This window comes from Bombus terrestris, chromosome 5 (genome assembly GCF_910591885.1).
Source record: "Bombus terrestris chromosome 5, iyBomTerr1.2, whole genome shotgun sequence".
Classification (NCBI taxonomy): domain Eukaryota; kingdom Metazoa; phylum Arthropoda; class Insecta; order Hymenoptera; family Apidae; genus Bombus; species Bombus terrestris.
This window is the reverse complement of record NC_063273.1, coordinates 5,267,526-5,295,071: the sequence shown is the minus strand read 5'-3', so window position 1 is coordinate 5,295,071 and position 27,546 is coordinate 5,267,526. Positions and strand designations below refer to the sequence as shown.

Below are 27,546 nucleotides of genomic sequence, written 5' to 3'. Positions count from 1 at the left end.
TTTCTCGTTCGTACGGTTCCCTCAAGCGCAATCCGATTTTCTATCATAAATTGCTTTCTCCTTCGCTGGCTTTTGTTTCGACGGTCCATTAACGAATAGAATCGCGAAGAAAAACAATTACGGACAATTGTTAATTGCCTGTGCACGAATACTCGACGACGCTTTATGAAATCATTTAACAACAATAACGATCGATCGTTTAAAAATAGATGAACGGAGTTAAAAATGAGACGCGCGAGAATAGAAATACAGCCAATTTTAGAAGTGTATTACGTCGATTTCATAATTTTCATTGAAAAATTGCTACATTTTGGGACAAAACATCGTTTCACGGTTAGTAATTTTGTAAAAGTATCAACGGCGCGTATTCCATTGTCTTGATTCTCTTGGCACTCGATCAGTAATAAGCATATCTATGAACGAAATGGAAACGGAAGCTTTTTGAATGTATTGAAAAAAGAAGGAATATAAGAAGGAAAAGGCGGGGTAGCATGAAATAAAATTTGTCGATTGCATCCCCCTTCTCCGGTAAAGCGGTAACCTGCTGTTGAGGTTGTAGCGCGGCGATAGAGGCCAAGCAGATCAGTCTGCGCGAGTCTCTCGAGTAGTGAACGTTGTGCTTTCTGGCGTGTCGTGTCTTTGGATGCGTTCACTGCCCTATCTATTGAAACGTATTCTTTTGCTTAAGGATCTTTTGTTCTTTTCCCCTCATACTGTTCGTTATCAAGCATAGAAAATTTGCCAAACTCTTCCTTAACTTTTATTCAAAGGAGGAAGAAGAGACGTGAGAAGTTGCTCATACAGTAGGAACTTGTCGAACACAGATGGTCAGAGGTAAGTAATTACATTTATCCCTTCGTCTTGCATCAAAATTTCCTACTGTTGTTAGATGCCGCCTTCGCAAAATATAAAAAGTTCGTTGTCTAGTCATTTCGTCTCGCTAGAATTCGTCCGCATTCGTTTGAAATTTATTTGAAGAAACAAAAAGAGAGTGAAAAGAAATTGCTGACATTCGAAACTGACGCTCGTGCAGGCATGGTCCAGACATTTATGTATTAACTTGTGTATTTTACGCGTACATTTGAGTCAAAGATTCCGGTATGCAATTAGAGCGAAGTGCTTTTAACAGACCGCCATGGAAATGTTCAGCTCGAGATCGACACAGGAATCTCGAGTAGAAACGTTACAACTGGTTCTAAACGGCATTGACGTTTATCCGGTGTAATAATACGAGAGGATACTTTCCTCTCTGTCGGCTCGTGACTTTCTTACCTTCTTCGTTTCTCTTGCGTTTAGCTCGCAGAAGTGGTCACGGTTCGTGGATATTTCGTGTGCAGGTCGCATTGTCTAAGGTCGCGAAGCACTCCTCGCTCGAGCTCGATCCTCCTTCCCGTGTGGTTACGAAGGTCGATTCTCAGCTTCTACCAAATAAAGAAAATTCCTTCTGTATAGCTTGTAAAGCTGTGTGTTTAGCTGTTTCACGGCTATACGTATAACCGAACGTACAATTAGTAACACTTAGTAACGAAATATTACATATAGGTACTTTCTTTTCGCGCATCTTTTTTACTGTAATTAACATCCTTCACACACAATGTAGCATCGTTGGTCAAATGTGTTTCCAAGGTGATTGCTCGTTAAGATCTCGATGCTTGAATAGCAGGAGATATTTAGTTCACGCGGTGCTTAATTAATCATTTTATCAACGAAACAGACGTAAGCTTTGCTCTATGGGGCCAAGGTTTCGATCTCGTCGTATTCGCGTTCGTGATTCTATTTTAGACAGATCGGGATACCACCTTCCTTATACATCATCGATTATTCTGGCGAATTCGCGCTAGCCGTCGATAATCACAATTTCTCAGCAATTAGCTATCGCAGATAATGCACCTTCTCTCTCTCGATTCACTTTCATTTTCTGACCTCATCGTCGAACTTTTAAACGCTGCTATTACTAGCAAGGGCGAAATGCATTCAGTAAAGTATAATTGAAATTCGCGTGGTTCGTAACGTAGGATATGACGTGTGAAGCGTACACGTGTAAATGCACCCGATTTGGTTCGCTTCCATCAGATAAATTTGTACACGTCGTTCACAGAAAATAGTCGGCTATTTATTGGCTTATTATGACGAATAATATTTTTTACCAGAGATTCAATTTCTTTTTGACCTAACAACTTCTTCGAACGAAAGCATATTTTATAGGATCTTTATCGTTTGCTCTATGATCGATGATAACGACCAATACATCAATGGCATGCCAATCGATCTTCGTTAAATAAAACGATGCAATGCAATTTACGTAAGAAAATCACTGGAAATCATATTGTTGGCCTTATAAATGATAAACGTAGATGATAGCGTGTCAATGCTAATATTAGATAATATATTTTCGTCCAACGCGAAGACAATTGATTTCGTTTCGATCGAAAATTGGTTTTGCTCTTTTCGCGCAAACAGGAAACAAGAATTACAAACCACAAATAAAGTAACTATCATTGAATCGTTTATAGCTGTTTTAATCTGTTCTGGGAAAAATCTTTTTCCACAAGCGATCCAAGATAAGCATTGTCTTATGCTATATCGAGTCTGAATAGTTGTACTTTCCGATATGTATGTCCGTTGTCTTGAAATAAATGAAGCTTCTTTTACGCATCGTGCCCTTGCCAGAAAAGTGTGCTACGATATAAAACGCAACGCGACTATATATTTCTTTGGACAATCGAGTCAACCATCTTGACTCAATTGCCAAAATGCTCAAAAATTATTTACTGATTTCGATATGTGTTCTGTACGTACGAGAATCTCATTGTCTGGCAAAGCGAACGAAACGTTATCCGTGCTATGCTGTCTTAAAATTAAATAGTATTTAATAATATTCTTAGCTCGACATAAAGAATACAATGATCGCGTCAGAGCTGTGAGCCTAGTTATTTGTCACTCGATGAGAAAAATAGGATGATTTTTAAAAACCAATCAACGTCACTACATATTACGTTATCCGTAAAATTATCCTATCATAAATCTTTGCTCGTTCACGTGTTTCTATATTCCTTCGGAATTAATGAATTTGCGTCACAGACATAGGACTCTGTTTCAGGGTCGTTGCCTGATATCGCAGTGACGATGGCATCAGGAAGAGAAATTTACGGTGCATTCAGGTAAGCGATAGTAAATCTTTATAAAATCAAAATCTTACAAAAATCAACTGATTTTTATCGACATTGTACGATAAAAAGCAAGAAACAAAAAAGAAATACGTATAAAGTATCGTGTGACGGAAATAGGAGAACGGTAGAGTCAATGTTAATCCTTGATCGCAGTGTACTTAAGAATATACTCAGTTATCTCGATCGAATCAAGCACACATCTTTAAATGCGTACTCGAAAGCCTGTAGTAATAAAAAATGATATGTGAATGAAAAACATAAATTTAGTTTAGTATACAAATAATACGTCGATTTTGGCTTCGTTGATCACCCTATAATCTAATAACAAACAAGTCTATTTATTTAAATACTTTTTCCAATTTCGAAATCTCATGATTTGTAGATTAACGATAATAATTCATATATTACGAAAATTGCCATGTTTCTATCAAGATCACTATATCGCAGCCGGCATTCAGCCAGCATAATAGATCATGACGCAAATGAGTAGACTCTCTTCCTTTCCCCTTTTCCCCTCAACAGAATGTTCTTCCGGTATAATTAAACCAACACTTTCGTTTCAATAATAAAAATTCTCGTACATATCGTTTCCTCCTTCGATATTACTGAAATATTTTTAGGGTTCTAATACAGTGTTTTACGTAAAATCAATTCGTTATCCATAGCCTAGACTACGTGCTTCAGTACCAATGACGTAACATTGACGCAAGCGACAATTGTTGCCACTAGAATGCTGCAGGGCAGAACGTCGATAGTTTAGACCAACTATAAAAATCACGTCCTCTCTGCCAGCAAATTGCGCTCTGAAAATTGAAATTCAAAATACAGAATTGACGTCTTGATTATCATTACTCATTACGATTACTTCGTTACTATTAATCATGATGAATAGTAATATCTATGTATCCAACCACAATAATCTTTTCTGAAAATATCTCGTGCTTGAATCGAGCCTCGAATTCATGTCTTAATTGTTTCCCTTTTTTTACTTAAAATTAAGACGAAGACTGTGCATCTCCCGAATTAAAAATCATACCAATAGTCGATAAAAATATTAATTGTTAAGTTGTCGATAAAAGAGATATTGTAGATTTCAATGTTCTTTTTAATTTACAGTTTAATTGTGGATGACGTCGATTCTCATTCGATATCAAGCGAGAACTCGGATTTGGATGGTTTATCGAATGTAAACAGCTCGCAGAATTCATCGCCTCAAACTCCACTGGACAGTCCAGGCGGACCTCGAGAAAAAATTAAACAAATGCAAGTGGAAGCCGAAACTAGAAGAGGAGAATTCGCGAGGCTACTCGAAGAACATGCTCAAGTAGTGAGAAAGTTAAAAATGATGGAGGCCGAAGAGCAACTCTCAGCAACCGGAAACGTAGTGGGAGCTACGCACGCGTGATTCTATCATTATTGGTCGCGTAAAGCAGTTGTATGATTGGGACCACCGCGCCTTTGCGATGCGCGTCGATTCTTTAAGTGCAATGGCAAATTACAAAATTTTCCGAAAAATGTTGCGTGAGATTAAAAATACTTTTTTGCGATACTGATAATACCACGATTGAACAGAAAATACAGCAATGTTAAAATGTAAGAGAAAACTATTTTTTAAACAAGCATATTTCTATGGTATAAAGGTTATTAATTTCTACAAAATGAAATTTATGGGAATTATTTTTGAACAACCATTTGCAATGCGAAATGTTGCTTTGAATAAAAGCGATCAAAATTATACGAAAATTAGGAGCAAAATTCTTGATCAACAACTGCTTACCCTTAGAAAATTTGGTTAGAACTTTATAGCCATGAGGAAAATCTTGGCGCGATGGTTCAGTCCTTAAATGTGAAACGAAGTTATTGCGCCTCGCTTTAATTACATCCGAAGCGTCGCGACGTTTCCACGTTCGTTTTTACTTCGTAAAAAGGAAACTTCTACTTTGCAAACAACAGATTTATAAAAGTAAAAACGATCAATCGAAACTTGGTTATATTGCTCATTACACTAGAAGAATTTGGCACAATGTTCAAAATTAATTAGTTCGAGAAGATTATCTCGATTTGCGTTTATCATGAAGTCTGAAAAACTTCTTCTATAAGACAATAATAAAAAACAATCGGTATACATTCTTGTAACTATGAGATGTATCCGATGTATGAAGATACGCAGCAAAAATGGCTGGCCTAAAAGTGTAGTACAAACTTTCAGAAAACAAGGAACGAGGTATAGTACTAACCTGAATAGCGAGAATCTTCGGTTTTAGCACTGATTTTAATACGCAATCATTTATAGGATATTTTCATTTCCAAGAAAAACGTCGAAATCATAACTACGTAGTACGTCTTGATCAAGTACAAGCTTCTACATTTTATAGCATTGTATATTTGAGTGTTCCATATGTATAAGTAAATAATTTTATATACCATAAACATACATACATATGATAGCATAGGACTCTAAGCCTGCCGTAACACACGTAAACTTTCTGTAAATAGATTTCTTTTTTAATACGATACATCTCATCGTCTAAGGTGTTTATCCACAAGAAGCCTTACAATGCAGTTATACAGTAAAAAAAATCGTTATGAGAACCTTGTTTCGCGGTATCTTATAAAATACTAAAGGTTCGAGTTAAATACGGACCAACAAATCACGAGTATGATCTTTCTTGTTTTCACGTGCACACTGCATCAAGTTTTTATTGAGATAAATTAGGTATAATTAGGCATTTATAGAAATATGCACATATACATATGTAAAAAAGTATATAAATAGAGATATTCGGCATATATGTTAATCTCGCTATTATTAAGAACTCCTTCAATATAATAAATCGAGCACGCAATGTAAAAAATATATAATCTCGCTCTTTTTCCCGATAATGTTATTTTCTAATTTTTAAAAATTAGTTTTCGAATCAAGAGTATATATTTGTTCAACTTGATAATGAAAAAATGGAACAATATTTCAAAGAATGCAAAATAAACAGACGATTACTGTTTCTGTTATCATATAATAGTCTGTAATAATAACGTTTGTAGTAAAATCTTAGAAAATAAACATTATGTATTGAAGATATTGCTAGCCTAATTGTAGAAACATCATACAAACATATACGTATTATAAGAACTGTAAAGTGTAATTAGAATTATAAGAATTGTATATTGAAAAAAAAATATACTTTATTGAATTGGAGATATACATTTTTTATCACAGAAATTATTTTTGATTTCTTGTTATACGATATCTCTTTTAATCGTAACAATATAAAATATAACTTCAATTCAAATTAATGTAAATTAATGCAAAAGTGTATGAGAACTTCTAAATATTAATACATAGTACACACCTTAGATGCAAGTAAAAATGTAACAGGTTATGATTGCTATTAAAAATTAGTGTATTCAATACATATTGTATATATAATGAAAGAACTATATATATAAAGAAAGAAGAAAGAGATATCAACAATAAAAACAAGTTGAATTCCATAAAATATAAATATGTTTCTTTCAATTATAGTCCCCGAATAAAAATGAGAAAGCTTTACTTTGAGCTTGTATTTTATATAGGTCACAACCCTATGTTTCAGGCAAACTACGTTGAGCTGCGAACAACATTATTGCATGACCGAATTTATCATTACGATCTCTTAAATATCTTATTAAATCAGCCTGCATTTCAAGCAATTCTTCCAAATTAGATCTCCTATGATAGCAACCTACTTCACTGCTACCGGCATATGTATCTTGAGTAAAAGAAGATGACCATTCTTCTCTAGCAACATCAGCTGGAGGACGTAATCGATTGAATCGCGAAACTTTTTCTGTAAGAAAAACAATGTTTATAGTCTTACAACTTCCTATATATTATAAATTCTTCAATAATTTTTCGTATACTTACTAATGTAATGTATATAAACTGATATAATAATTGTAAGTTCTACTGTGGTCAACAACACTATGTAATTTAGGGGAGTGAACCATTCCGAAGCATGACAGTATTGTTCGTAATTAACTTTATGCGTGTGATGCAAAATCACAGCCAATAATAGATAACATGTTATCCATAATGACGCTATGAAAAGAGGTGTTCTTATCTGTTGATATGTAGATCGATAAAAATCAAGATACCCATAAATACGGAGTTTATGATGCTTTGCTTTTACAAAATGATCTGTCAACATAATTATCAGCCAGTATGCACAGTGAAGATACAAGTATATAAAATATGTATCACATTTATTTTTTTCTTCAGGCCACACAGATATAAATATAATCCCAATAATTTCTAGACACACCTAAAATTTGAAATAAACACATAGTATTTGCATGATAAACAATTTCTTTTATATAATCCTCTAAATAATTTAAAGAAGTAGCCACTTACGCTAAATATAAGGGAAACAGACACAATTGGTATAGTATCCAATTTTTTAAAATATACTTCTTCAGAAGTTAATACGTGTAGATGAGGGTCTTCTTCATCCATGTTATAAGGCGAATCAAAAAATACAGCTCCCTAATAAATGTATATTTATAAGTAATTGCTTCATTCAATAAATTTTTAGTCAATATGTATGAGAATCACATTTTGAGGAAGTCTGTAATATTTATTATAATTATGATGTTAATATAATATAAATTATATAAGTCAAAACATGAATGGCAAAAGATTATAAAGATAGAGGTTATGTTTATATTATATCAATACCAATAAAAACGAATACAAGACAATAATATAATGGGTGATATAATTTCTATTATACTCACACTACCTGACGTATTTAAATCTCTGTTAAGACTGACCATTCCACCATAAAAAGATGATACAAAACAAGAAAATTACATATACTTCTCATTACCAGGACTAAACCAACATCTTTGTTTACAACGTTAATCATATATAGCACGTTTTCCAGAAACATACTCGGAATTCCTTAAGCCGTAAAATGATACATGCCACAAATCATTTAGGTTCTACAACGTATCGTTCAATTTACGTACAACAAATCATAGTTGCAACATATAACGTAAAACGTAAGATCAAAATGCCTGCTGTAGTGCATATACATACGATATACGTGAAACTTGGCAAGAGTTATATGTGTGGATATAACAAACATCAAAAAATAAATTGACAAAAATTATGATTTATATTATTTAACACAGTAATAACCTTGTGCTTACAAAGTGTACTTATATTAATAAGCGTCTCTTTAATAAATATGTTAGTTTATTTTCAAATACAAAATTGGAAATAGATAGAATAATAATAAGTAAAAAAATAATATACAAACGAAAAAATGTTAAACAAAGTTTGTAAAAATAAGGTGTGATAAAACAATCGCTAGTAACAAGTAATAAATACGGAATACTAAATTTCTATATGCATGCTAACATTCATCAGAAGATACTGAACAAATATACACAGGAAACGTCAAACTTTATTTTAAAAATACGGAGAATAAATCTTCATACATTTGTACTATCATTTCGTTAAACGTCATATGCATTTGTATTAAAGTAGATATTGTGCAAAACACTGTGTTAAACACAAGTGTCAATTTATTGATACCATTTTAGAGAGACGATTTTATAGAATGAATAAAAATACAAATATAGCAATTTGTAGTAACGACTCAATTTTAAATCGATATTCAAGTTTCTCAAATAGAATTTATTCTATTCTCCCCCCCCCCCTGCCCCAAAAAAGATGAACATACAATGGAAAACACAACCTATATGAAAGATTATACAAAATAATTGTAATTATAGTACAAATTCGTCAAAATTTGTTGTGAATTTCTTTACACAAAATTAACAAGTATGTTTGGACGACAAATATTTTTGGAACTTATGGATAATCAACGTAATCAAAGACGTAATGAATTTATTCGACGACTTTTTGCAAATCAAGGACATGGGATATCATTTAATGAATTAGTAAATATACCATCTTTAAGGAACGATGGACACTTGTTTGATTTAAACTTTATTCTTCTCGAAGATAATGACCATGGCCAGCCGAATAATTTATGTTTCCGAACGTTAGTACAAACAAGAAATTGAATTTCTTAAGTGAAATGAATTGTCAAGAGGAAACATAAAATAACTTGTTAATTATGCTTTAGTAATACTGAGAATATACCTAATCGATATTTATTGGAATATATCAGACAAATGAAAGAAAGATATCTAATTATGGAAAGAGAATTAACAAGAATGAAAACATTAATCCCTATAATAACACGAAATACCAATGCCGTACATCAATCGGTATTTTCATCATCTACCATTTTACTAATTTTTTTAACTTAATATTCTTTCGTTCGTGTTTAATCTCATTCTTCTTTTAAAGTCGCAAACAGATGTAAATTGGAAACATCGTTCCCTTACAAAGTACGGACACTTTTTTGGAACTCTTCCAAGAAATCAGTACAAAAAGAATCAAGAACAAGTTAGCGTTTCATCACGAAGGAAACGTCACACTATGAAAAAAGATAAAGATTCGATTAATGAAACCTTTGATGATCCAGATTGGAAGAAATACAGAAAATCTTCACAGGTATTCGTCTAAAATTCAACAAGTTGAAACATGATTGTTTGCACTTGTATGTTCTTTTAGAATTTACAGAATGATATATATCCTATAAAGGAGCCTGATAGCGACTCATTTCAATCAAGAATACTAATTAACAACAATTCAACAGCAGTTTGTTCGATGCACAATATTGCTATGATACTTCCACAGGATTCAACTCAATTGATTGATTCGTCGAGATACAAAACAACAAATTCTAAAGTATGCGTATCAAGATATATAAAAAGTTTAATAATTTGAAATATTATATTACTAATATATCTCTTTATAGGCAAATAGCGAGATTCATAAAGCTGTAGATAAATATGATTCTGATCATTCGAAAATCATTTTTGGTAAATCGAGGAAACATTTCGGTCCCCCTAAAACACGAAAGGTATTAAGATCGTATAACAGGCTCTTTATCGCGCTAAAGTTAATTAAATGTTACAAAATACATAATTTTATTTTATAAACCATTCGGAACTAATATAATTATCAACGATGTATAAAGGCGTCGATGGAAGTATGCCAAAGCTTGGACAAGAAACATGAGCCGGAAACGTCCTACTATACTGACTTCGATGTTAAACATGAAGATCATACGCAGACTAAACCTGCTGTATATACACCAGAATTTCGACCTATAATGGGATCAAAGTTTAACAGCGATATTTCCGATCAATCTACACTTCATTGTCAGCAACAAAATACCAAATGCGAGGAGAAGTGTATGTTCAAAAGAACTAAATTTTTCGAAAATACGGATGTTCATCGAAAAGATAATTTTGATATTCGTGTTCAAACACCTCAAGGCAATCGCAACTATTGGAACAATCATGCGAAGAAGTTATCGTATGAAGGAACACATTGTACAAACGATTCATCCAGACAATTTACGCGTATGATCCAGAGACAGAAAAAAGAAATACATAAGAAAATACCAACTCCACGTAGCAACGTTCATACCGCTTACACTCCTATGGTGCAATCTCCTACGTGGAATCCTTTGTTAGATCCCAATAGTTTTACCATTCAATTGTTGAGGTATGGAATAAACATTAAAATAAGAAATGAAATTTTTGATTTCTTTCCTTTGATATTCTTTGATATTTTGGTTCCTTTTTGACAGACTTGCGGTATTACTTTATGCTCCGGCATTGATGCCGGCATTAAATTCGTTGATTGCCCGACAGAGTATTCAAACGACGATTCCAATACCTTGCTCCGAAGGTTCAAATGACTTGTTGACGCAAATTTTTACAATTTTGAGCAGTCAGCAATGTGTCCCAAATTTATCGTACGTAGCAAATCCTCGAATCAACGAAAACTCACGACAATTTCGAGAATCGAATTCACATAATTTGTCGTCGCGATCAAATTCGCTTCCTGAGGTATAATGATTCTCTATCCTGCGTAAATAATCATAGCTATAAACCGCGTTTAATCTAATTACAAAGATTAAAATGTTTTTAGAATCCTTCGAAGCAACTTGGAGATGATGCTTGTAGCGTGAAAACTTTTGAAAACAGCCAGTTTGAAAAAAATTCAGTTGCTGTAAATACTTCTTTAGAAATATGTAACTGTAATAATATGAAACAATCATCTTCGCGTTGCAGTAAAAATACTTCACGCGATCAAATAGAAGAAAATGAAAGGTTGATGTATACATGGACAAACAAAAAGTCAAAATCGTCAGAAACAGTAGTATTAGAAAAATCAGTGCTACAATCCGAACAAAACAAGGAAGAAGTTTCGAAAAAGGAACAAGAAGATCCTGAATTCTCTGAAGCTTTGTTAATGCAAGATGACATTACCGGTTGGGATGATGAAAGTTGGGATGATCCAAAATCTAAGTTTACAAATATTTGGAAATGTTGATCAAATACAAAGTCCATCGTACTACAATAAAAATATCTTTCGATACTACTGAAGTACTGAACGAGCGTCTAATAAATTGCAAGCAAAAAATAATCTCGTGTACAATACGTACCGACTTAAGAACGCTTGCGCGTGGTTCGAACACGTGGCGAAGGAAGGTGCTTTTCTACGAACGCTTATTCAGAACTGCAGTCTTACGTGCTTTCGCTACCGAAGCGTGTCCTACGATACATTGCCTTCCTTTTCTCATTTCCACCATAGTAGAAGGTGTAAGAGTAAAATATCAAATAATTCGTATATATTGAGAAATAAACACCGGCTACAGAGTCTACGTTCACGTACTTAAAATGAAACATTAAAAATTACTGAAAAATATAAAGTACTAACGGAAGATTTCCTAATACATTTTTGTTTGGTTGCACATGTGTTTGATTCGGTGAACTTTTTCCCCACAACCACTGTGAAATGTAAATTTATATTTCTACAAGATGGCAACGATACGCAAGAAGAATTGTAATAAAAATGGAGATAAAAAGAAAAATTAGGAAAATGGATATGAAACTGATAGAAATCCACTGGGAAGTATAAATTCTCAATCGCTGTTTAATACAATAATACAAATAAAATTCAAATTACGATGAGCAAGGAAGAAAACAGTGATGGGGCTCCTCAAGAAGGAGCTGGCGGTGGTGAAAGCTCGAGAAAGGAGACGGATATCTATGAAAATCGAAGGACCAAAAAAATAATACGATTAGTCACTGTGATGGCTTACATGTTCTCTGTAAGTTTCGTAGCCATTGTCTTAAGTGCGTATTATTTATTTCTTTGGGAACCACCTAATCCAAGGCTTATACGAAGACCAGTTCAATTATCTTCCGAACCCGAAGTACAATACTTACAAGGCGATAAAATGACTGTGCAAGATGACCCCAACAAACCCGCACAACACACTAACGCTACGAATGTTTTGTTCTTGGATCCTATTGTTGACATAGAAAAACCTGTCAATAATTACGATCATGTAAAAGAGCATCGTGAAAAATTAAACGAATCATTGTTTCTATTACCAAATTCTTTAATTGAATCTTGGAAAAATAGAATCAATAATCCGAACTCTTTTGTTCAAGATTCCTCTCTAGAAAATGGGACATCTAATTTTTTTAATTATACTTCATTCGAAAAAGGAAAGACGCTGAACTTAACAAGAAAATTAATTGGAAGAGGTACAAAAGATTCATCTAAAATTACGAATCGTATGTTCGGTAATAATGGTACATTCCAGATACTAGATTCTTCGACTATTTTTGGAAATGAGACGAATAATGATCATTTTACAAATACCAGAAACTATTCTGAATCACCTCAAAATATTTTTCCATTAAATCACAATTTTACGAAAAATACAGTTACCAATCGAAACGAAGATAAAAATAATGTTCTATCAAGCTTTAAATCGGAGGCTGAAACGTTTAATAAAAAAAGCGTGAAAGTTGAAACGCCCCAGTATCCTGAAATATATTTGTCCAATGGAAGATTTATAGATACTATAATGACAATTATGGCGATAAATGATAAAGAAAATTTTGATATTCAAAATAGCAGAGAAGATCGTGCGTATAATATCAACAATATAAAACAAGCAATTAATTTAAATAAACAAACAACTCTAGATTCTTCTCGTAATTTGGAACTTGAAAATCGTCTAAAATATCCTGAACAGTCCAACAAATTACCTGGAAAACTGGCAAACATTGCGTCGAAGTTCAAAGGTAAATAAATTTTCTATAATTTGATTTTTTTCCACTTGACTCACCTGTAAGCCACCTTATTAAATGTGCGACATTACACATATTTTGCTGTTCACTTAAGCGATGAACGTGATCATCATTTATTTTTTGTACAAATATATTTTTTACACGCGTGCGTAGTTAGGTACATACAATTATATTTCAGTAAAGGCAAAGCACAAAAATATTTCATATATATAACTCCAATGAAAAGTCATGATTAAAACCTTAGAAAGAAGATAGTCGGTGAATTGACCTACGATGATTATCTGTATTGTTCACGTAATGACCAGAACAGGGTCAGGTCGATCCATTATGGCTTCTTTAACGTTGCATCAGTACAAAAATCTTACTACACCTATGAACAAACTTGTTTAATCTTTATTTGATTTAAACAACTTTATTTTATTTCATCTTCTCAAATAACATGCTGAAGTATAATATTTAAACGAAGGTATACGCGAATCAAACTAAAGGAAAGATATATCCACTCCTTTTCTTCCCTTTTTTATTTCTTCTTAAGTATATGAAATATCCGTTGAATAATGATTACCTATCGTACTACTATCTTTATCCGAGATCGAAGAACAATGCTACTAAATGCTATTAAAATAAAGGCGCGCCTCTTATGTAAAACGAGAATGTCGTAAAAGTCACTTTACTCTCGAAACGAAAACCCTATCAGCTTTGACTAAAGTTTATGGGCTCTTGTATTAGCAGCTTCTATTCTTGACACTTGTAACTTTCGAATTATATCCATTGGAATGATTACGTTTACGTAAATAGCATCCTGTATGGAACGACAATGTATCCTATTTTGCGTGACCTGTACGTGCAAGTATTAACTTTGAAGCAATACATAAGCTCAGTCTTACGTAAAATGATTATGTAACATTTTTAATCATTTCTTTGTCACTTCTACAGAAGCACTTCAATTCGAAACCGATGTAGTACCTATACCTATGTCTTAACGAACATTCTTTTAATTCGGTATATTACTTATTTTATACAATATGGATGAAACAGACAGATTCTTATTGTTTCTGACATTAAGCATTATTGCTTTTGAATTTTTTACTTAAAAAAGGCTTAAAATAAATAAAATCAAAATGTTACTCTAGTCGTAAACAGAAACAATGATTCGATCAATATATAATATGTTAAGCACGTATATTTATCGAAAAACATACGAGATAGTTTTGTGTGGATAAATTTTGGAAATACAATGAGACGGTGTCCATTATACGGTTTAAGGGCATTTTCCACGATGAATTCCGTAAAATCGAGCAGCCCTTGGAGTTTGCAGAACGAAGCACAATGAGTCAAGATTCTGAGACTTGCGCAGTGAAAACTCGTTGATACATATCATTAGACGAGTGTGCCTTACCAGCTGTATCTGTGAGAAACGTTGATCCAATAGTCAGGAGACAGAAATAGTTGTAGAATAATGAAAACGTCAATATAAACCCTCTACATATTGCATTCTCGAAAATTTATCTCCCTCTTGACAAATTATCGTGAAGTTTAAACACCTCCCTACCACTGTTCCCGATACTCGCAGTATTCGCTCGGGAACGCCCTATCAGTAAACCAAACTGTCTACTAAATTGGGGAATTCGAAAATCAACAAAAGTGGATTCGAATTCATATTGATAACGCGAGGATTACAAAAACATTGGTGGTAAATCGTAGAAAACATTCAGCCAAACATATGTACGTAACCTGTCGAACGCAAAAGCATTCTGCGTAACAGTCTTCCACATAAGATATATTTAAGCTACAAAGCTTACAGTAATAAACTTATAAAGTTTACTGAGCGTTCATAAATATTAATGATCAACGAAGTTATAAATACGTAACATTCGATGAAAACAATGTTTTCTTTGATATTTCCCTCGAAACTTTACATCGAATTACTATGATTACAATTACGATTTTTGTACGATGACTTAATATTATAGAAACTAAAATGTTATAATGTTATATTGAAATTTTATATCAAAACTGAAACATAAGACTCATTTATAAACTTAATGATCTCACAATCGAAAATTGAATAAAACGAATTTCCTTGAAGCATCAGCACGTCGAGAATGCAGTTGCCGCGCAAAATGAGCGCTCAAAACGTAATGGCAAGCATTAGTCGTACATTGGGAAATCGCGAACATAAACCAGCAGGCAATGAAATTCGATTTGCAGGAGACGAAAGGAAAGACAAGCTCTACGAACCAAAACATAAACAAAAGTTGGTACGGGTATTGACGGTGGTTGCCTATGTTATATTTGTTAGCATGGCAGCTATCCTACTATCGTTGTATTATACCTTCTTGTGGGATCCGAAAGACGTCTTTAGCAAGTCAAATACAAAATCAGAATGTGGTAATACATAATTATCAAATTATATCACCGATCGCTCTATTATGAACGATAAAAACAGATTTCAAATCCTCCAATCGCTGCGATGTTATTTATTCGTTTTAAAAACTTTAAAAACCGATTTTTTGTTCGAATTATGAACTAGCCAATTATCGTGTAAATATATCGTGTAATTATACTCTTGTCATGACTTATCAATATGGAATTCGTTATCTTGAAATCGCTGATCGCTGTAAATGCTAATTTAGATGCGATAAAACTAAAATTACTTTTTCTTTTTTCAGATACGCAGACAGAAAAAATGACGACAAAATTAACGACCATGGCGAGTGAACGAAGTATGTCGGAAATCATAACCACTCCACGACAGAAGGATTTATTAACTATCTTGACAGAGATTGCTGAATCATCGACTGCTCCCTCGCTAATAACACTCGAGGATTTACAAACTAGTCCAAGTACAGAAACCAAAGAAATATCGACCAAAATGCATTCTAACATTAATTAATATGTTAGAATATTAAAATTAATTAAAAGAAGAATTAGATTTTACTGTCAAAACTTTTAGATTTGTTATAATGCTTATATAACAATTATTTAGTTAATAACGACAAAAACGATTTAATAATCTTTACATCCAAATAATTATAAAATGCTAAACGAATACTTTCTAGATCAAATTGTTTCTTTGCTGGAATAATCGTAATATTGCGGAATTATACTATTGATACGTAAAAATAATTCTGTGAACAAAATCGTTTGGATGATTGTAATTAAGATTGTATTTATTTCAATGCATTTAAAAATTGTATAGTAATATAATAAAGAAATTAAACAAAACGATGAAGATAAAAATGTTTCCTGTTAATAATAATGCAAACTACAAACGTTAATGATACATTTTTACATATTTAATAATATTAACAGTCACAATATCGATAACATCCGATACCGATGCTATTATATAAAAGAATTTGACGTACTTTTTATTTCCTATTCACCAGTCATAAGCATGTGGATGGATTTTTCTGATCCAAACATTTTATTTACCCTTTCAGCTCCTACAATTGCAGAAAGCTGCATAATATCATATTTACAATATAAAATAGTAATTGTCATATTACTTCCAGAACCTGAACGTGGATTTTGATTAGCTTCCTGCATTAAGTTACACATTTCTACGTAAAACTGAGGAAAGATTGGTGGTGCGTAAAATATAATATGCCTTATACCTTTTACTCTTATTCTACGGAAAAAATGAAATCTTTCTGAATATAGGAGAAAATGTGCATCACTATGGAAGAACATATCTCTTGCTCTTGCCACTTTTGCATCTTTAGAATATTCACAAATTTGCACAAAACTATATTCTTCTTTTTTAAAATAATTCCGTAATTTCACAAAATCAAAGTAAGATGGTATAAAAATCAATGTATGATTCATTATTCTATCTTTATACTGAGGAAGTATCTTTGTTATAAAGAACTCCATTCTATATTCCAAGGCTTGAGAATGACTTGAAGCGTCAAATCTGTGAAACACTTGTGGAATTTGTACAGCTACTTGACAAATAGATCCAGGAGAAATAGGATTTATTATTTTTACTTTCCCTGCATAATTGTAACATTTCTTATTAAATATTCCATAAATTTCAGGCACATGAATGCTTGAAAATATTAACGTCTGTCTATAGTATTTAGTCCATCCATTCACACACCAACTTCTTACTCTAGAAAAATCTGTTCCATGAGAATCTTTTGGTTGTAAATGCAAATGATTTAATATATGTATCATATGATCCCAATTTTGCATTAAAAACAATTCTGCTTGATCAAGAATCAATAATTCTATTGATGCTAAGAAATCATAATCTCTATCTGCTTCACCTTCTGCACCTATTAATATTCTTAAACCTAGTAGAGATGAAATTATTATGTCAGAGGAGTAAAACTCTGAATATAATTTTAAAGTCTTTTTCGTAATAGCAATTCCTATTTTAAAAGTATCATCCGTATTTCCTTGAAATGTCAATTCATAATCTTCAGGTTTTGGATTTTTTTTTGACATTGCTAATTCATTGCCACTAAAATCTTCCATAAATCTTGTCTTATTCATTACAGAACCACCTTTATCTTCTCCAATTAAAATAGATATTAATAATTCAACAATTTTTAGACATGAATGCTTAAAAGGAACGATTATTAAAATTTTTGGTCTTACTAAACCTTGATCTCTATATTCATCTGGGATTTCTGTCATGTTTGCACATTTTGATTTTGTTATCTTTGCATTATGGTGCAATATCTTCGTTCGTGTTTTCAACACATGATTAATTATATGTAAGCAGTACACAAATCTTATTTGATCCGCATTAGAAAAAGTCCTTTCAGGATAGTATAAATCTTGATAATTATTTATTATTGAAAATAGCTCCCTTTGTAAAGGAGTCATAGATGATGGAGTTGTATTCGCATTATCCTTTGTATTTGAATAATTTGCTTGAGTAAGATTGCCATGAATTTGAGACTTAACATATAATTTATCCCAATTTACATTATCAATTAATTGAGGAACAGTGCCACACTTAGCAAACTGTTTATATTCTAAAACAGAAACGTTAGGTTCTTTCATTGTGTCTTTAGCATCATCTAAAAATTTTGGTATTTGACATGTAAGATTGCCTAAAACAGGCCATATTATCTTTTGTGTTTCTACAGTTTGTGGAACAATAGAAACTGCTTCATAAAGTTTATCGCTTAAATCGTCATGAAGATGAATTGAGAATGGATCCTTCAAATAACCAGCATCTTCTTGAGTAGTTTCAGGATCTTCTTCATCAGCGTCTTTCATTTTTATTTCATCACTATCACTTGGTAAATCTGCCTCCTCATCCATATTGTTAGATTCCATTGTTAGCTTGTCTCTAATTTCATTACTCTCCTCAACGTCATCCTTATCACTAAAATCATCACTTTCTGAATTAGATTCAATAGCAGTAATTTGTAAACTAGTTGTGTTTACAAAAGAGGATAATAAGTTTTGCAATGGATTCTCTTGTTCATCGCCAGAATTGTCGCTTTCTATGTCTCGTTGTTGTAACTTTTCTTCTTCCAACATTTGCCTACGTTTCTCGATTTCCCTATTTTTAATGTCACGATCTTTGACATACGAAGCCTCTTTTAGGTTAAATTTACTCTTTTTGGGTTTCGGACGATCATCGGACCGGTGAAATTTCCTTTTCCCACCGCGAATTGATCTTTTACCACGTGCCATTATTATCAAATGTTATGTACATTAATTAACAATCCATAATAATAAAAAAAAAAGTTATGAAGTGAAATACACCCACGTGTCTTTGTCGATGATTTTCAGATGTACGAATATGTATTTATGTTTCGAGTTATGAATATGTATATTCATAATTATGTAAATTATATAACTAAATCAAAAAATAATATATATTAAAAAGAAAACAAGTACATAAAATTTTAATTTATAATAAAATATACTGGTATTACAATTTTTAATTATACACGATCACGATTTTATATCATTTATTCGTTTAGAGAAACACTTATTACAATATTGTAAGTATGTACTATAGGAGAAATATCAATATTCAAAATAAAATAGTATTTTGTCCTTTTTATGTATATCTAATGTGTATGTATGTGTTTCCCAATATTATTGTATATTATATTATTATAATTAGTTATAAATATTTTACAAATTACAAAGATATGTAGTAAGATTCTACATATAATAATTATTATATGTAGCACATAATTATAACCGTTGTTTTTAAGCAAAATATTATGAAATAATAGTTGTATATGCATAAAATAATATACGTATCAGAATTTGAATTTATTTACAATTAACATTCGGAAAATCGGAAGAAATTTGAAGCAAATTCTCTGTATCTAGATCACGTGACTAATAATTTTAATAGATGAAATTATCATGCCTAATTGAATTTTGTAATCTTTATTTTTCTTATCTACAACTACACGAATCAGGAATCTAAAAAGTCGTTATTTGTCAAATTGTGAAAAATTAATGATATATAAGATTTTTAAATTCATAATATGATAATATATTTAAATGAATATTAGCTTATCATATTAGAGAAATACTTATAGCATCTTTTTATTACTGGTTATCTGGGTCATGATTAATATCTGTAGTATAAAGTAGTCCATGATAATTGAATATGTGTTCTTGATAAGCTAAACCAGCAAAGAAACAGAGGAAGTGGAAAAAAGTGGGCAAAATTAATTAACCCTTCGCTCGGTTGTTTACAAAATATCCGGTCCCTGACAGGCTGTCAGAACCAACGAATTCAGGCAATGCTGCGCGCGCAGTAATAACACGGCGCTAACAGTGCCGTGTATTCTGTAATTTTATTTAATTTCTTCATTGCAACGTTGAATTACAAAGATTTAAAAATATTCAGAATAATTATACATATTTTGATAGACCGTACAAGACATCCAATTGTATTAGGTATTACGTCATATTATTATTTTATAAATTATTCTGTATGATTCTATTGTTTTAATATCATTAAAAATATATTGAAAATATTATACACAAACACACAATATTATTAATATTTTCAATAGAATATGCGTAAATGTATTTTTTCTTTTCTTATCTGAAATCTTTATTTTAAGTATTTGAATGTTTACGACAATAAATATTTGAAATTTCTTTATTAAGCTGCTTATTTAATATATACGAATTCATTTTTACGTTACACATTGCTTATCACATGGAGGTAAAGGGAGTATCAGGGGTATGGTGGGGACGGAATTATTCTATACGAGGTTGAGAGTATGAGCTGCGGATCATAAATGCACGACGGGCAGTTTCGATATAGTACTTGGGGCGCCCTTAGCAAAGGTTACATGCAGAACCGGTAAGCTCTGATATTTGGAAGATTTTTAATACAAGGAGCTGCATAGTTGGTGTTTGACAGTTTTTACAAGCTGTCGAAGAAGAAATTATCGACAGACGTATAGAAAGGCAGAAACCAACACAGGTTTTTTCGTGTCTGATGAGCTCCTCCGTCGCACCGCTGGTGGTAAGATGGCTGTGCAGTTGGATGGAGGAGGGAAGGAGGACTTGAAAACACAGTTTGTCACGCGGGAAGGAACTTATAAACTAATGACTTTGTCGGAGTATTCAAGGCCAAATAGGGTCGGTTACACGAATGGTCAAGGAAGTGCATCCGTTAGGGTGTCTTTCGTAACTTTACCGGATCCAGCGGATCCTACGGGTACACAAGGACTTGGAGACCGAATGTGTTTCAATTTTGGCAAGGAGCTTTATGTTTATGTCTATCGAGGAGTTAAAAAGGTAATCTAAACTTCCCCCATAGTTATTATATTTGTTATTATATTTAGATCTAATTGAGCGTGGATTTATTGAAACCTAACCTCGAAAACGCATATCAAGACTCCATCTTTGCACTATCACCACACCTAACATAGAGAATCCTTTTACTTTGTATATTACTGCATGTAAACTTATATTTATTAAATTTATCTCTAATTAGGTGATTATTTTAACAACAGATACATCAGTCACTTTATTTAGAATGATAACTTGTTTATTTAACTTCATTTAAATTATAACATATATGTTATCTATATTTCTCTTCCTTCCTTCAGGTCTTACTAGCTAAACTTTTAACTTTTTATTAATACATACGATGTATACTAATTGACAAAATATTAGTTAATATATTTAACAATTCTATAAGCCATGTTTATAAATCTGATGCAAATATTTGATATATGCAGATACAAGAAATTAATATTTTTGAAATTTGATAAAATTTTATATCTTTTAAATAAATGTAACTGAGAAATATTAATGATTTTATATAGACAAATAAAATAAATAAAATTTATTAATTACAATATATTTTTACAATATATTAATTTTAATATGTTATTAAAATTTACAATGAGTCAATGTTATATGAAAATATTTTAGGCTGTGGACTTAAATAAACCAGTGGACAAGAAGTTATATAAGGGAACTAATCCAACATGCCATAATTTTAATCAAACAACAGCAACTGCAGATAGTGCTCCGCTATTAGTTGGTTTTTCTACAGGTCAAATTCAACTGATAGATCCAATACAGAAAGAACTCAGCAAATTATATAATGAAGATGTAAGTAATTTGTTATGTTAAAAAATAGAAAATCATATAGATGTATGAATATACTTTGATATACATATTGAACTAAATTTTTTGAAGATGTAAGAAGATTGTAAAATATCTCTGGTACAATCCTAAAATTTTGGGAATACATTTATTGTGTATAGGTACAAATAGATTGTATAATATTTTATTATCAAAAAATTTGTATAAAGATTGTTACCACTTTATCCAATCTCTGTGACATCAATGTCTTATCTTGTTGTAACATGATATACAAAGATGTTAGTATGATAGTTTAATGATTCATAATACTCTTTGTTGTAGTAACATATATTTATTACTATTCATATTATTAATAATGATTATTAGTAGTAATATGATATTACTACTAATCATATTATAATATTTAATTTTATAAGTCTTATTTAGATTTTATGATGGAAGTAAATAAATTTAATCAGTAATTATGTAATTTTTTTGTTAACTTATTAGATAGCTGCAATAGCCTATTTTTTAAGATTATACTTATTATTTGTTCAATAAATAAAAAGATATATATCTTTTAATGTTTCAGAGATTGATTGACAAAAGCAAAGTAACATGTATAAAATGGGTTCCTGGATCAAACAATCTCTTCTTGGTATCGCACAGTTCTGGGCAACTATATTTATATAATGAAGAACTTTTATGTGGAACCACAGCCCCTAACTATCAGTCTTTTAAATCAGGGGATGGTTATGCCATATATACTTGTAAAACAAAATCTACAAGAAACCCATTATATAGATGGGTAATAGGTGCAGAAGGATGTTGTATAAATGAATTTGCCTTTAGCCCATGTGGCTCAAACTTAGCAGTTGTTTCCCAAGATGGATTCTTGCGAGTATTTCAGTATAATACAATGGAGTTAGTGGGTTCAGCTAGAAGTTATTTTGGTGGATTTTTATGTGTATGTTGGTCTCCAGATGGAAGATATGTTGTTGTGGGCGGCGAAGATGATCTTGTGACAATTTGGAGCTTTCATGAAAAAAGAGTGGTGGCTCGAGGTCAAGGTCATCATAGCTGGGTAAGCGTAGTAGCTTTTGATCCTTATACTACATCTTATGAAGATCATGACCCAGACTTCAGTGGTTCAGATGATGAAACATTACCACATAATAATCATAATCATTATCATGAGAAGGCCAACCGTTTGTCTACAACATCGCAAGGAATTCATTCAAACAGAAACTCTTGTGGTTCAGAATTAAGAGTGTCGGGTGGTACATGCTACAGGTTAGGTAGTGTGTCGCAAGATACACAGTTGTGTTTGTGGGATATTACAGAAGATGTGTTGAGACAACCAATGTGTGCAAAACAAAGGCCATCTACAGCAGGTTCTAGTACTCTTCCTACATCAACAGTCAACAGTGGGAATGGTTCAACAACGAATCATCATTTGAACAATTCTAAACATAATAATCTGAATAATGTTAATTACAAAGAAAACGCGAGTGGTAATAATGAAAGTAGTAATAATAGCATGAGTACAAATACAGCAGTGTCAACTGTAAATTCCTTGACACAGAGGTTAGCAGGCCTTGGTTTTGGTGATCGTAAGGGTGATAATCATAAAAGGAACTTTAGCCTCACTATGAGAGGTAGTGGTGCATCTAATAGCACAATAATACAGAACAGTAGTGGTGATAAAGCTACTACTAATTTAAATACAAATAGTAATTTGAACAGTGTCAGTGGAAGTTTAGTAGGTGCAAATAAAAAGGTTAGTTCTGTGATGGACGATCCTATGAGGTTGATAGGGACTGCCTGGTGCCCTAGGTTTGATGAGTGCCCAGTGCTAGAACCACTAGTGTGCAAGAAGTTGGCACACGAGAGATTGACTGAATTAGTGTTTAGGGAAGATTGCTTCGTAACAGCATGTCAAGATGGATATGTCTACACATGGGCAAGGCCTGGTCACATGGTAGGTCCTCTCACCATCAGCAGCACTCTGCACAGGCCACATCATCATAGCAATCCTTACACCAACATTAATTCCCTGCGATCTAACGATCTATGATGTAACTCATCTTCAATCTTTGTTGCAATTTTGTGAAGTAGGATTTTTTAGTAATGAATTCTGATTTGTATATAGAGATAAAACTTAAAATCATTACTGTTATTGAACACAATAATACCTTGGACAATTTTTCTGTTATCATTGTTGAATTATATCAGGCAAAACATGTTCTTTTGGACACATAACTTTATTAAATGTGAAAAATATGAAAGGATGATTTTGTTATTTTTTATCTTTAGTATTGTAATAAACATTGTTCTTGTGGCATCATACATATACATGCAAAATTTTTATTTCAGAATGAATGTATTTCTTGTCTTATATTTACAAACATAAATACTAGTTCACATTTTATCCAAAGCAGTATACATTATATTAAAAGGTGCCATTGGAATACATTAAAGATTTAGTAATATTTTTTAGTCCGTATTGTATATCAATTACAGAAATACATGGATGGATGATACTATGAATGGAAAAATTTAATATATCGATCTATATTCTATTTTAACAAAATTTCTAGTCTTTCTTATTGCATGATATATGAAATATAAGATTTCACATTCTATCTTTATATTTTTCAATTTTTTCAATTATAAAAAATATGAATTTCTAAGGAAATTTTTCAAAATTTATTCTGTAAAATTTTGATATTAATTGAATAACAGAAATCAAGAAAATCATAAATATAAATAATATAAGGTTCATTCATAGTGTAAACCAGCATTTATATTTGTGCCTAATGATCATCTGGTCAAAATATATTCAATATAAATATTAAAAGAATATATTAGTATGATTATAATTAGAATATATTTATATTTGATTTCCATCATTGAGAGTAATATTGTTTGCGCCCCCATAAGATTTTGTAACAGGGCAGGCCCCTTAAACCCTTCTTTCTTTCCTGTAAAGTGTTATGAGCTTAGCTTAGCAAATGATAGAAAAACAATGAATTATTTAGTTAAACTATTGTCCTGGATTATAATGATGTGACATTTAATCCTTTGTTGAAAACAATGAATTGCCTTGTTGTACAATAAAGCAAAACTTTGAATGAAATATTGCTGCTTGCTTCCTGCTTGAGTTTTATACAAAATGCAATGCAGAAGCTCCAGAAGAAAAATTGAATCAGATATGTTTATACAAATGTTTACAATTTATTTTAATTCCATTAGTTGTAATTTATTCTGAAATATGAGAATTTAAAATGTCAGATTCAGTTTCCTGGTGTTATGCATAAAGCATTTCTATCATCAAAATACCCTATGCTCCTTTATGTTATAGTGGTTTAACCAGTTAAAATTTTTGTGATAATTTTCATATAGTATGCATTGCTTCTTTTATAGTGACAGTCTTATAGTTTTATCGGAAGATGCTTGTGCTTGTTTCTTAAGCCGTTGGGACATTAATTTTTTACTTTGATTGGAAAGATTAATGTTCTGTACCATGCTTTGGCTGATGCAAGAGAATCATGGATGAGTCTTCCCAGAGTTTATCGCATGGTACGTATAATAATTTGTTTCCAACTTGTTTATTGCTTGATCAAACAAAGTAGTATATTATGTTTTTTATATGCTCGTGTGGTAGAATGTACCTTGCTAAGGCATTTTTAAATTGTCATTGATCATACTTCTACGCTATTATTGCACTGTTCTTTAATGCACTTATAGAGATTATATCTGTGTTCCAAATGCTTCCAACATTTGCAGAATTTTTGTAAAAAAAATCAAAATTATTTTTGATAATAAATTTTTATGCATTTTTCAATTACAGGCAGGAATAGGACAGGTTGGAAATGCTCTCCACGTGATCAGTCCCACGGAAGGTGGAGGCACCATAGTATAGCCAGAACCAGATATTAACACATCTTCAAAGCACGAAGAAAAATACGTCCCACTAATGCATACGTTGCAATCTTCAAAAATGCAGTTTCAACCATATATCCACTATTGCCACTTGTATTATGTATGGCCAAGTGAAAATTATTCCAGTATTCTTTGAAAAATGGGTGATTCCAAGAGCATCTAACAATTGATTGCTAAAAAATACATTTTTATTTGGTAAGTTATTTCTAGTGAATACCAATTGCCCTTCCTTCTTAATTTTTTCTTTTTTTAAACGTGAGAAGATATTAAAATTTCATAATGTTATACAAATTTTATAAAAGAACCCAGCGAAAGTAATAAGTAAATTGTGTGTACATGTATATATGTATACATATGTATGTTTGATCTTACATACTGTACTAAATCATTCCAATAAGGTCCGCTTAGGAAAATAAATTTGAATTGAATGGTGTTAATACTAAATGCTTATGTATATTGTCAAAGAATTTTATATTACCAACATATACTTGTAATTATTTAGAAACATGATTTTAAATAGTTAGCTTCTTGTGGCTTAGATTAACAAGCAGTGCAACTATTGTAATCAGTCAGAGCAATATGTACATATAAAGTATTTTAATTTGTGTATTGTTACTAGGGATTAATTGTTTTTATCTTGAGTAATATTATGTACGAAAAAAGCGAATTAGATAGTATGTAAAACAGAATTTATGTTATTTCATTTTTTAAATTTAATTATACCAAATATTATTTTTTTATATCGTTAACTTTAAGAAATATTTACTGAAAAGATATGTTATAATGTTCCTCCTTTATGTTTCACTTCTTGTTAATGCAGTTCAGGAATATAGTCGGGTTATCGATAACTAAATTGCCTTAATAAGATTGTAAGCTAAATAAAGAAAATTTTTATTTGTTCTATAATGTGGTTACACGAATATGTTTCTAAGAAACTTGTTCGCTTTATTGAAAATCTATAATGAGTGCATCGTCGATGTACGATCAGTTGAAAACGAAGTGTAAAAGATGACTTTATATCTGAGAGCTACAAAGCATTGGTCGTAAATAATTAATTAAAAATCCGACTAAAAAAGTAACCTGTATATTGTTAGAATAGTTGTTTTAAATTTCTATTTGATTATAACTCTGCATGGAGTCTTTGAAACAACTTGTCGTAAGTATTGTATTTCTTAATTCTATTTACAAAGATTTTATGTATTATTACAACATAACAATGAATCATTTTTACAACGAATAAATAAATATTTTTATATAGTTCTCAGATACGAAAGTCTATCACAGTAAACAAATAATTATAAATGTATGAACAAATAGTTATTGAATATTCTAATGATAAACAGTATTTCATATTGCATATTCCACACGGCGATACTATTTATTACTTTATAAAAATAAATAATTACAGAAATATATATATATACATATATATACACACGTTAAAGTATTAACGTCAAAATGTAAAAACGATTTGTATTGTTGTAATTTTTAAACAGTTTGGGAACGATGACACATTTTTTCACCTATCATGGGCATTTCTTTCAAAATATTATTAATTTAGCGATGAGATGCAGACGAAGTACAGAATCGTAATTGTATAAAACGTATTTATTCATTATCATACAAAGTTAATAAGTAAACTATA

At 31.5% G+C, this 27,546-nt stretch overlaps 6 protein-coding genes and 1 long non-coding RNA gene across 15 annotated transcripts; 4 read left to right on the top strand and 3 right to left on the bottom strand.

Moving 5' to 3' along the window:
• Nucleotides 1–572: 572 nt before the first annotated feature.
• LOC100642958 lies at nucleotides 573–6,366 on the top strand. 2 transcript variants are annotated; one of them, XM_003395613.4, is made up of 3 exons: nucleotides 573–834; nucleotides 3,101–3,161; nucleotides 4,287–6,366. In XM_003395613.4, exons 1-3 carry the CDS (start codon nucleotides 825–827, stop codon nucleotides 4,573–4,575), a joined length of 360 nt encoding a protein of 119 aa, XP_003395661.1. In that variant the 5' UTR covers nucleotides 573–824; the 3' UTR covers nucleotides 4,576–6,366. The 2 variants fall into 2 exon arrangements, with proteins under 2 accessions (XP_003395661.1, XP_012164156.1); XM_012308766.3 differs by having other exon boundaries at nucleotides 3,088–3,161.
• LOC125385087 lies at nucleotides 1,048–2,087 on the bottom strand. Its single transcript, XR_007224048.1, has 2 exons — nucleotides 1,507–2,087; nucleotides 1,048–1,421 (listed from the first exon to the last, which is right to left on the bottom strand). It is a non-coding gene; the product is annotated as an uncharacterized LOC125385087 (long non-coding RNA).
• On the bottom strand, nucleotides 6,334–8,219 carry LOC100642753 (transmembrane protein 192). 4 transcript variants are annotated; one of them, XM_003395611.4, is made up of 4 exons: nucleotides 7,944–8,219; nucleotides 7,561–7,692; nucleotides 7,075–7,471; nucleotides 6,334–6,997 (listed from the first exon to the last, which is right to left on the bottom strand). In XM_003395611.4, the coding sequence occupies exons 1-4, from the start codon at nucleotides 7,980–7,982 to the stop codon at nucleotides 6,753–6,755; spliced, it is 813 nt and encodes a 270-aa protein (XP_003395659.2). In that variant the 5' UTR covers nucleotides 7,983–8,219; the 3' UTR covers nucleotides 6,334–6,752. The 4 variants fall into 4 exon arrangements, with proteins under 4 accessions (XP_003395659.2, XP_003395660.2, XP_012164150.2 ...); XM_003395612.4 differs by having other exon boundaries at nucleotides 7,561–7,774; nucleotides 7,944–8,205; XM_012308760.3 differs by having other exon boundaries at nucleotides 7,561–7,774; nucleotides 7,949–8,205.
• Nucleotides 8,220–8,378: 159 nt separating this feature from the next.
• LOC100649170 lies at nucleotides 8,379–11,667 on the top strand. The gene is made up of 7 exons (XM_048405793.1): nucleotides 8,379–9,449; nucleotides 9,532–9,738; nucleotides 9,799–9,975; nucleotides 10,046–10,150; nucleotides 10,268–10,800; nucleotides 10,886–11,147; nucleotides 11,230–11,667. The coding sequence occupies exons 1-7, from the start codon at nucleotides 9,354–9,356 to the stop codon at nucleotides 11,632–11,634; spliced, it is 1,785 nt and encodes a 594-aa protein (XP_048261750.1). The 5' UTR covers nucleotides 8,379–9,353; the 3' UTR covers nucleotides 11,635–11,667.
• A 175-nt stretch (nucleotides 11,668–11,842) lies between these two features.
• On the top strand, nucleotides 11,843–16,652 carry LOC105665757. Of its 3 annotated transcripts, XR_007224039.1 has the most exons (3): nucleotides 14,745–15,547; nucleotides 15,621–15,800; nucleotides 16,082–16,273. XR_007224039.1 is itself a non-coding variant. In XM_012308755.3 (2 exons), the coding sequence occupies exons 1-2, from the start codon at nucleotides 12,272–12,274 to the stop codon at nucleotides 16,303–16,305; spliced, it is 1,356 nt and encodes a 451-aa protein (XP_012164145.2). In that variant the 5' UTR covers nucleotides 11,843–12,271; the 3' UTR covers nucleotides 16,306–16,652. The 3 variants fall into 3 exon arrangements, 1 of the variants encoding a protein (XP_012164145.2); XM_012308755.3 differs by lacking the exons at nucleotides 14,745–15,547; nucleotides 15,621–15,800 and adding an exon at nucleotides 11,843–13,403 and having other exon boundaries at nucleotides 16,082–16,652; XR_007224040.1 differs by having other exon boundaries at nucleotides 13,410–15,670.
• Nucleotides 16,556–19,259, bottom strand: LOC100642634 (U3 small nucleolar RNA-associated protein 25 homolog). Its single transcript, XM_003395610.4, has one exon. It carries the CDS (start codon nucleotides 19,068–19,070, stop codon nucleotides 16,791–16,793), a length of 2,280 nt encoding a protein of 759 aa, XP_003395658.2. The 5' UTR covers nucleotides 19,071–19,259; the 3' UTR covers nucleotides 16,556–16,790.
• A 1,335-nt stretch (nucleotides 19,260–20,594) lies between these two features.
• LOC100643075 (WD repeat-containing protein 20) lies at nucleotides 20,595–26,096 on the top strand. Of its 3 annotated transcripts, XM_048406197.1 has the most exons (6): nucleotides 20,595–20,718; nucleotides 20,779–21,158; nucleotides 21,801–21,983; nucleotides 22,549–23,937; nucleotides 25,467–25,538; nucleotides 25,810–26,096. In XM_048406197.1, exons 2-6 carry the CDS (start codon nucleotides 20,889–20,891, stop codon nucleotides 25,879–25,881), a joined length of 1,986 nt encoding a protein of 661 aa, XP_048262154.1. In that variant the 5' UTR covers nucleotides 20,595–20,718; nucleotides 20,779–20,888; the 3' UTR covers nucleotides 25,882–26,096. The 3 variants fall into 3 exon arrangements, with proteins under 3 accessions (XP_048262154.1, XP_003395662.1, XP_048262155.1); XM_003395614.4 differs by lacking the exon at nucleotides 25,467–25,538 and having other exon boundaries at nucleotides 20,635–21,158; XM_048406198.1 differs by lacking the exon at nucleotides 25,810–26,096 and having other exon boundaries at nucleotides 20,635–21,158; nucleotides 25,383–25,519.
• The last annotated feature ends 1,450 nt before the right edge of the window (nucleotides 26,097–27,546 follow it).

What these genes read in the sequence shown, in the direction of transcription:
- LOC100649170 (XM_048405793.1), top strand. Translation starts at nt 9,354, where the DNA reads ATGAAAGAAAGATATCTAATTATGGAAAGAGAATTAACAAGAATGAAA. An exon ending in ACAAAACAACAAATTCTAAA is followed by an intron (nt 9,976 to 10,045) that starts GTATGCGTATCA and finishes ATCTCTTTATAG; the next exon opens with GCAAATAGCGAGATTCATAA. An exon ending in GATCAAATTCGCTTCCTGAG is followed by an intron (nt 11,148 to 11,229) that starts GTATAATGATTC and finishes AAATGTTTTTAG; the next exon opens with AATCCTTCGAAGCAACTTGG.
- LOC100642634 (XM_003395610.4), bottom strand. Translation starts at nt 19,070, where the DNA reads ATGGCACGTGGTAAAAGATCAATTCGCGGTGGGAAAAGGAAATTTCAC.
- LOC105665757 (XM_012308755.3), top strand. Translation starts at nt 12,272, where the DNA reads ATGAGCAAGGAAGAAAACAGTGATGGGGCTCCTCAAGAAGGAGCTGGC. An exon ending in CATTGCGTCGAAGTTCAAAG is followed by an intron (nt 13,404 to 16,081) that starts GTAAATAAATTT and finishes TTCTTTTTTCAG; the next exon opens with ATACGCAGACAGAAAAAATG.
- LOC100642753 (XM_003395611.4), bottom strand. Translation starts at nt 7,982, where the DNA reads ATGGTCAGTCTTAACAGAGATTTAAATACGTCAGGTAGT. An exon ending in ATTTAAATACGTCAGGTAGT is followed by an intron (nt 7,693 to 7,943) that starts GTGAGTATAATA and finishes TACATTTATTAG; the next exon opens with GGAGCTGTATTTTTTGATTC. An exon ending in CTGTTTCCCTTATATTTAGC is followed by an intron (nt 7,472 to 7,560) that starts GTAAGTGGCTAC and finishes TTCAAATTTTAG; the next exon opens with GTGTGTCTAGAAATTATTGG.
- LOC100643075 (XM_048406197.1), top strand. Translation starts at nt 20,889, where the DNA reads ATGGCTGTGCAGTTGGATGGAGGAGGGAAGGAGGACTTGAAAACACAG. An exon ending in TCTATCGAGGAGTTAAAAAG is followed by an intron (nt 21,159 to 21,800) that starts GTAATCTAAACT and finishes AAAATATTTTAG; the next exon opens with GCTGTGGACTTAAATAAACC. An exon ending in GCAAATTATATAATGAAGAT is followed by an intron (nt 21,984 to 22,548) that starts GTAAGTAATTTG and finishes TTAATGTTTCAG; the next exon opens with AGATTGATTGACAAAAGCAA.
- LOC100642958 (XM_003395613.4), top strand. An exon ending in GAAATTTACGGTGCATTCAG is followed by an intron (nt 3,162 to 4,286) that starts GTAAGCGATAGT and finishes TTTAATTTACAG; the next exon opens with TTTAATTGTGGATGACGTCG.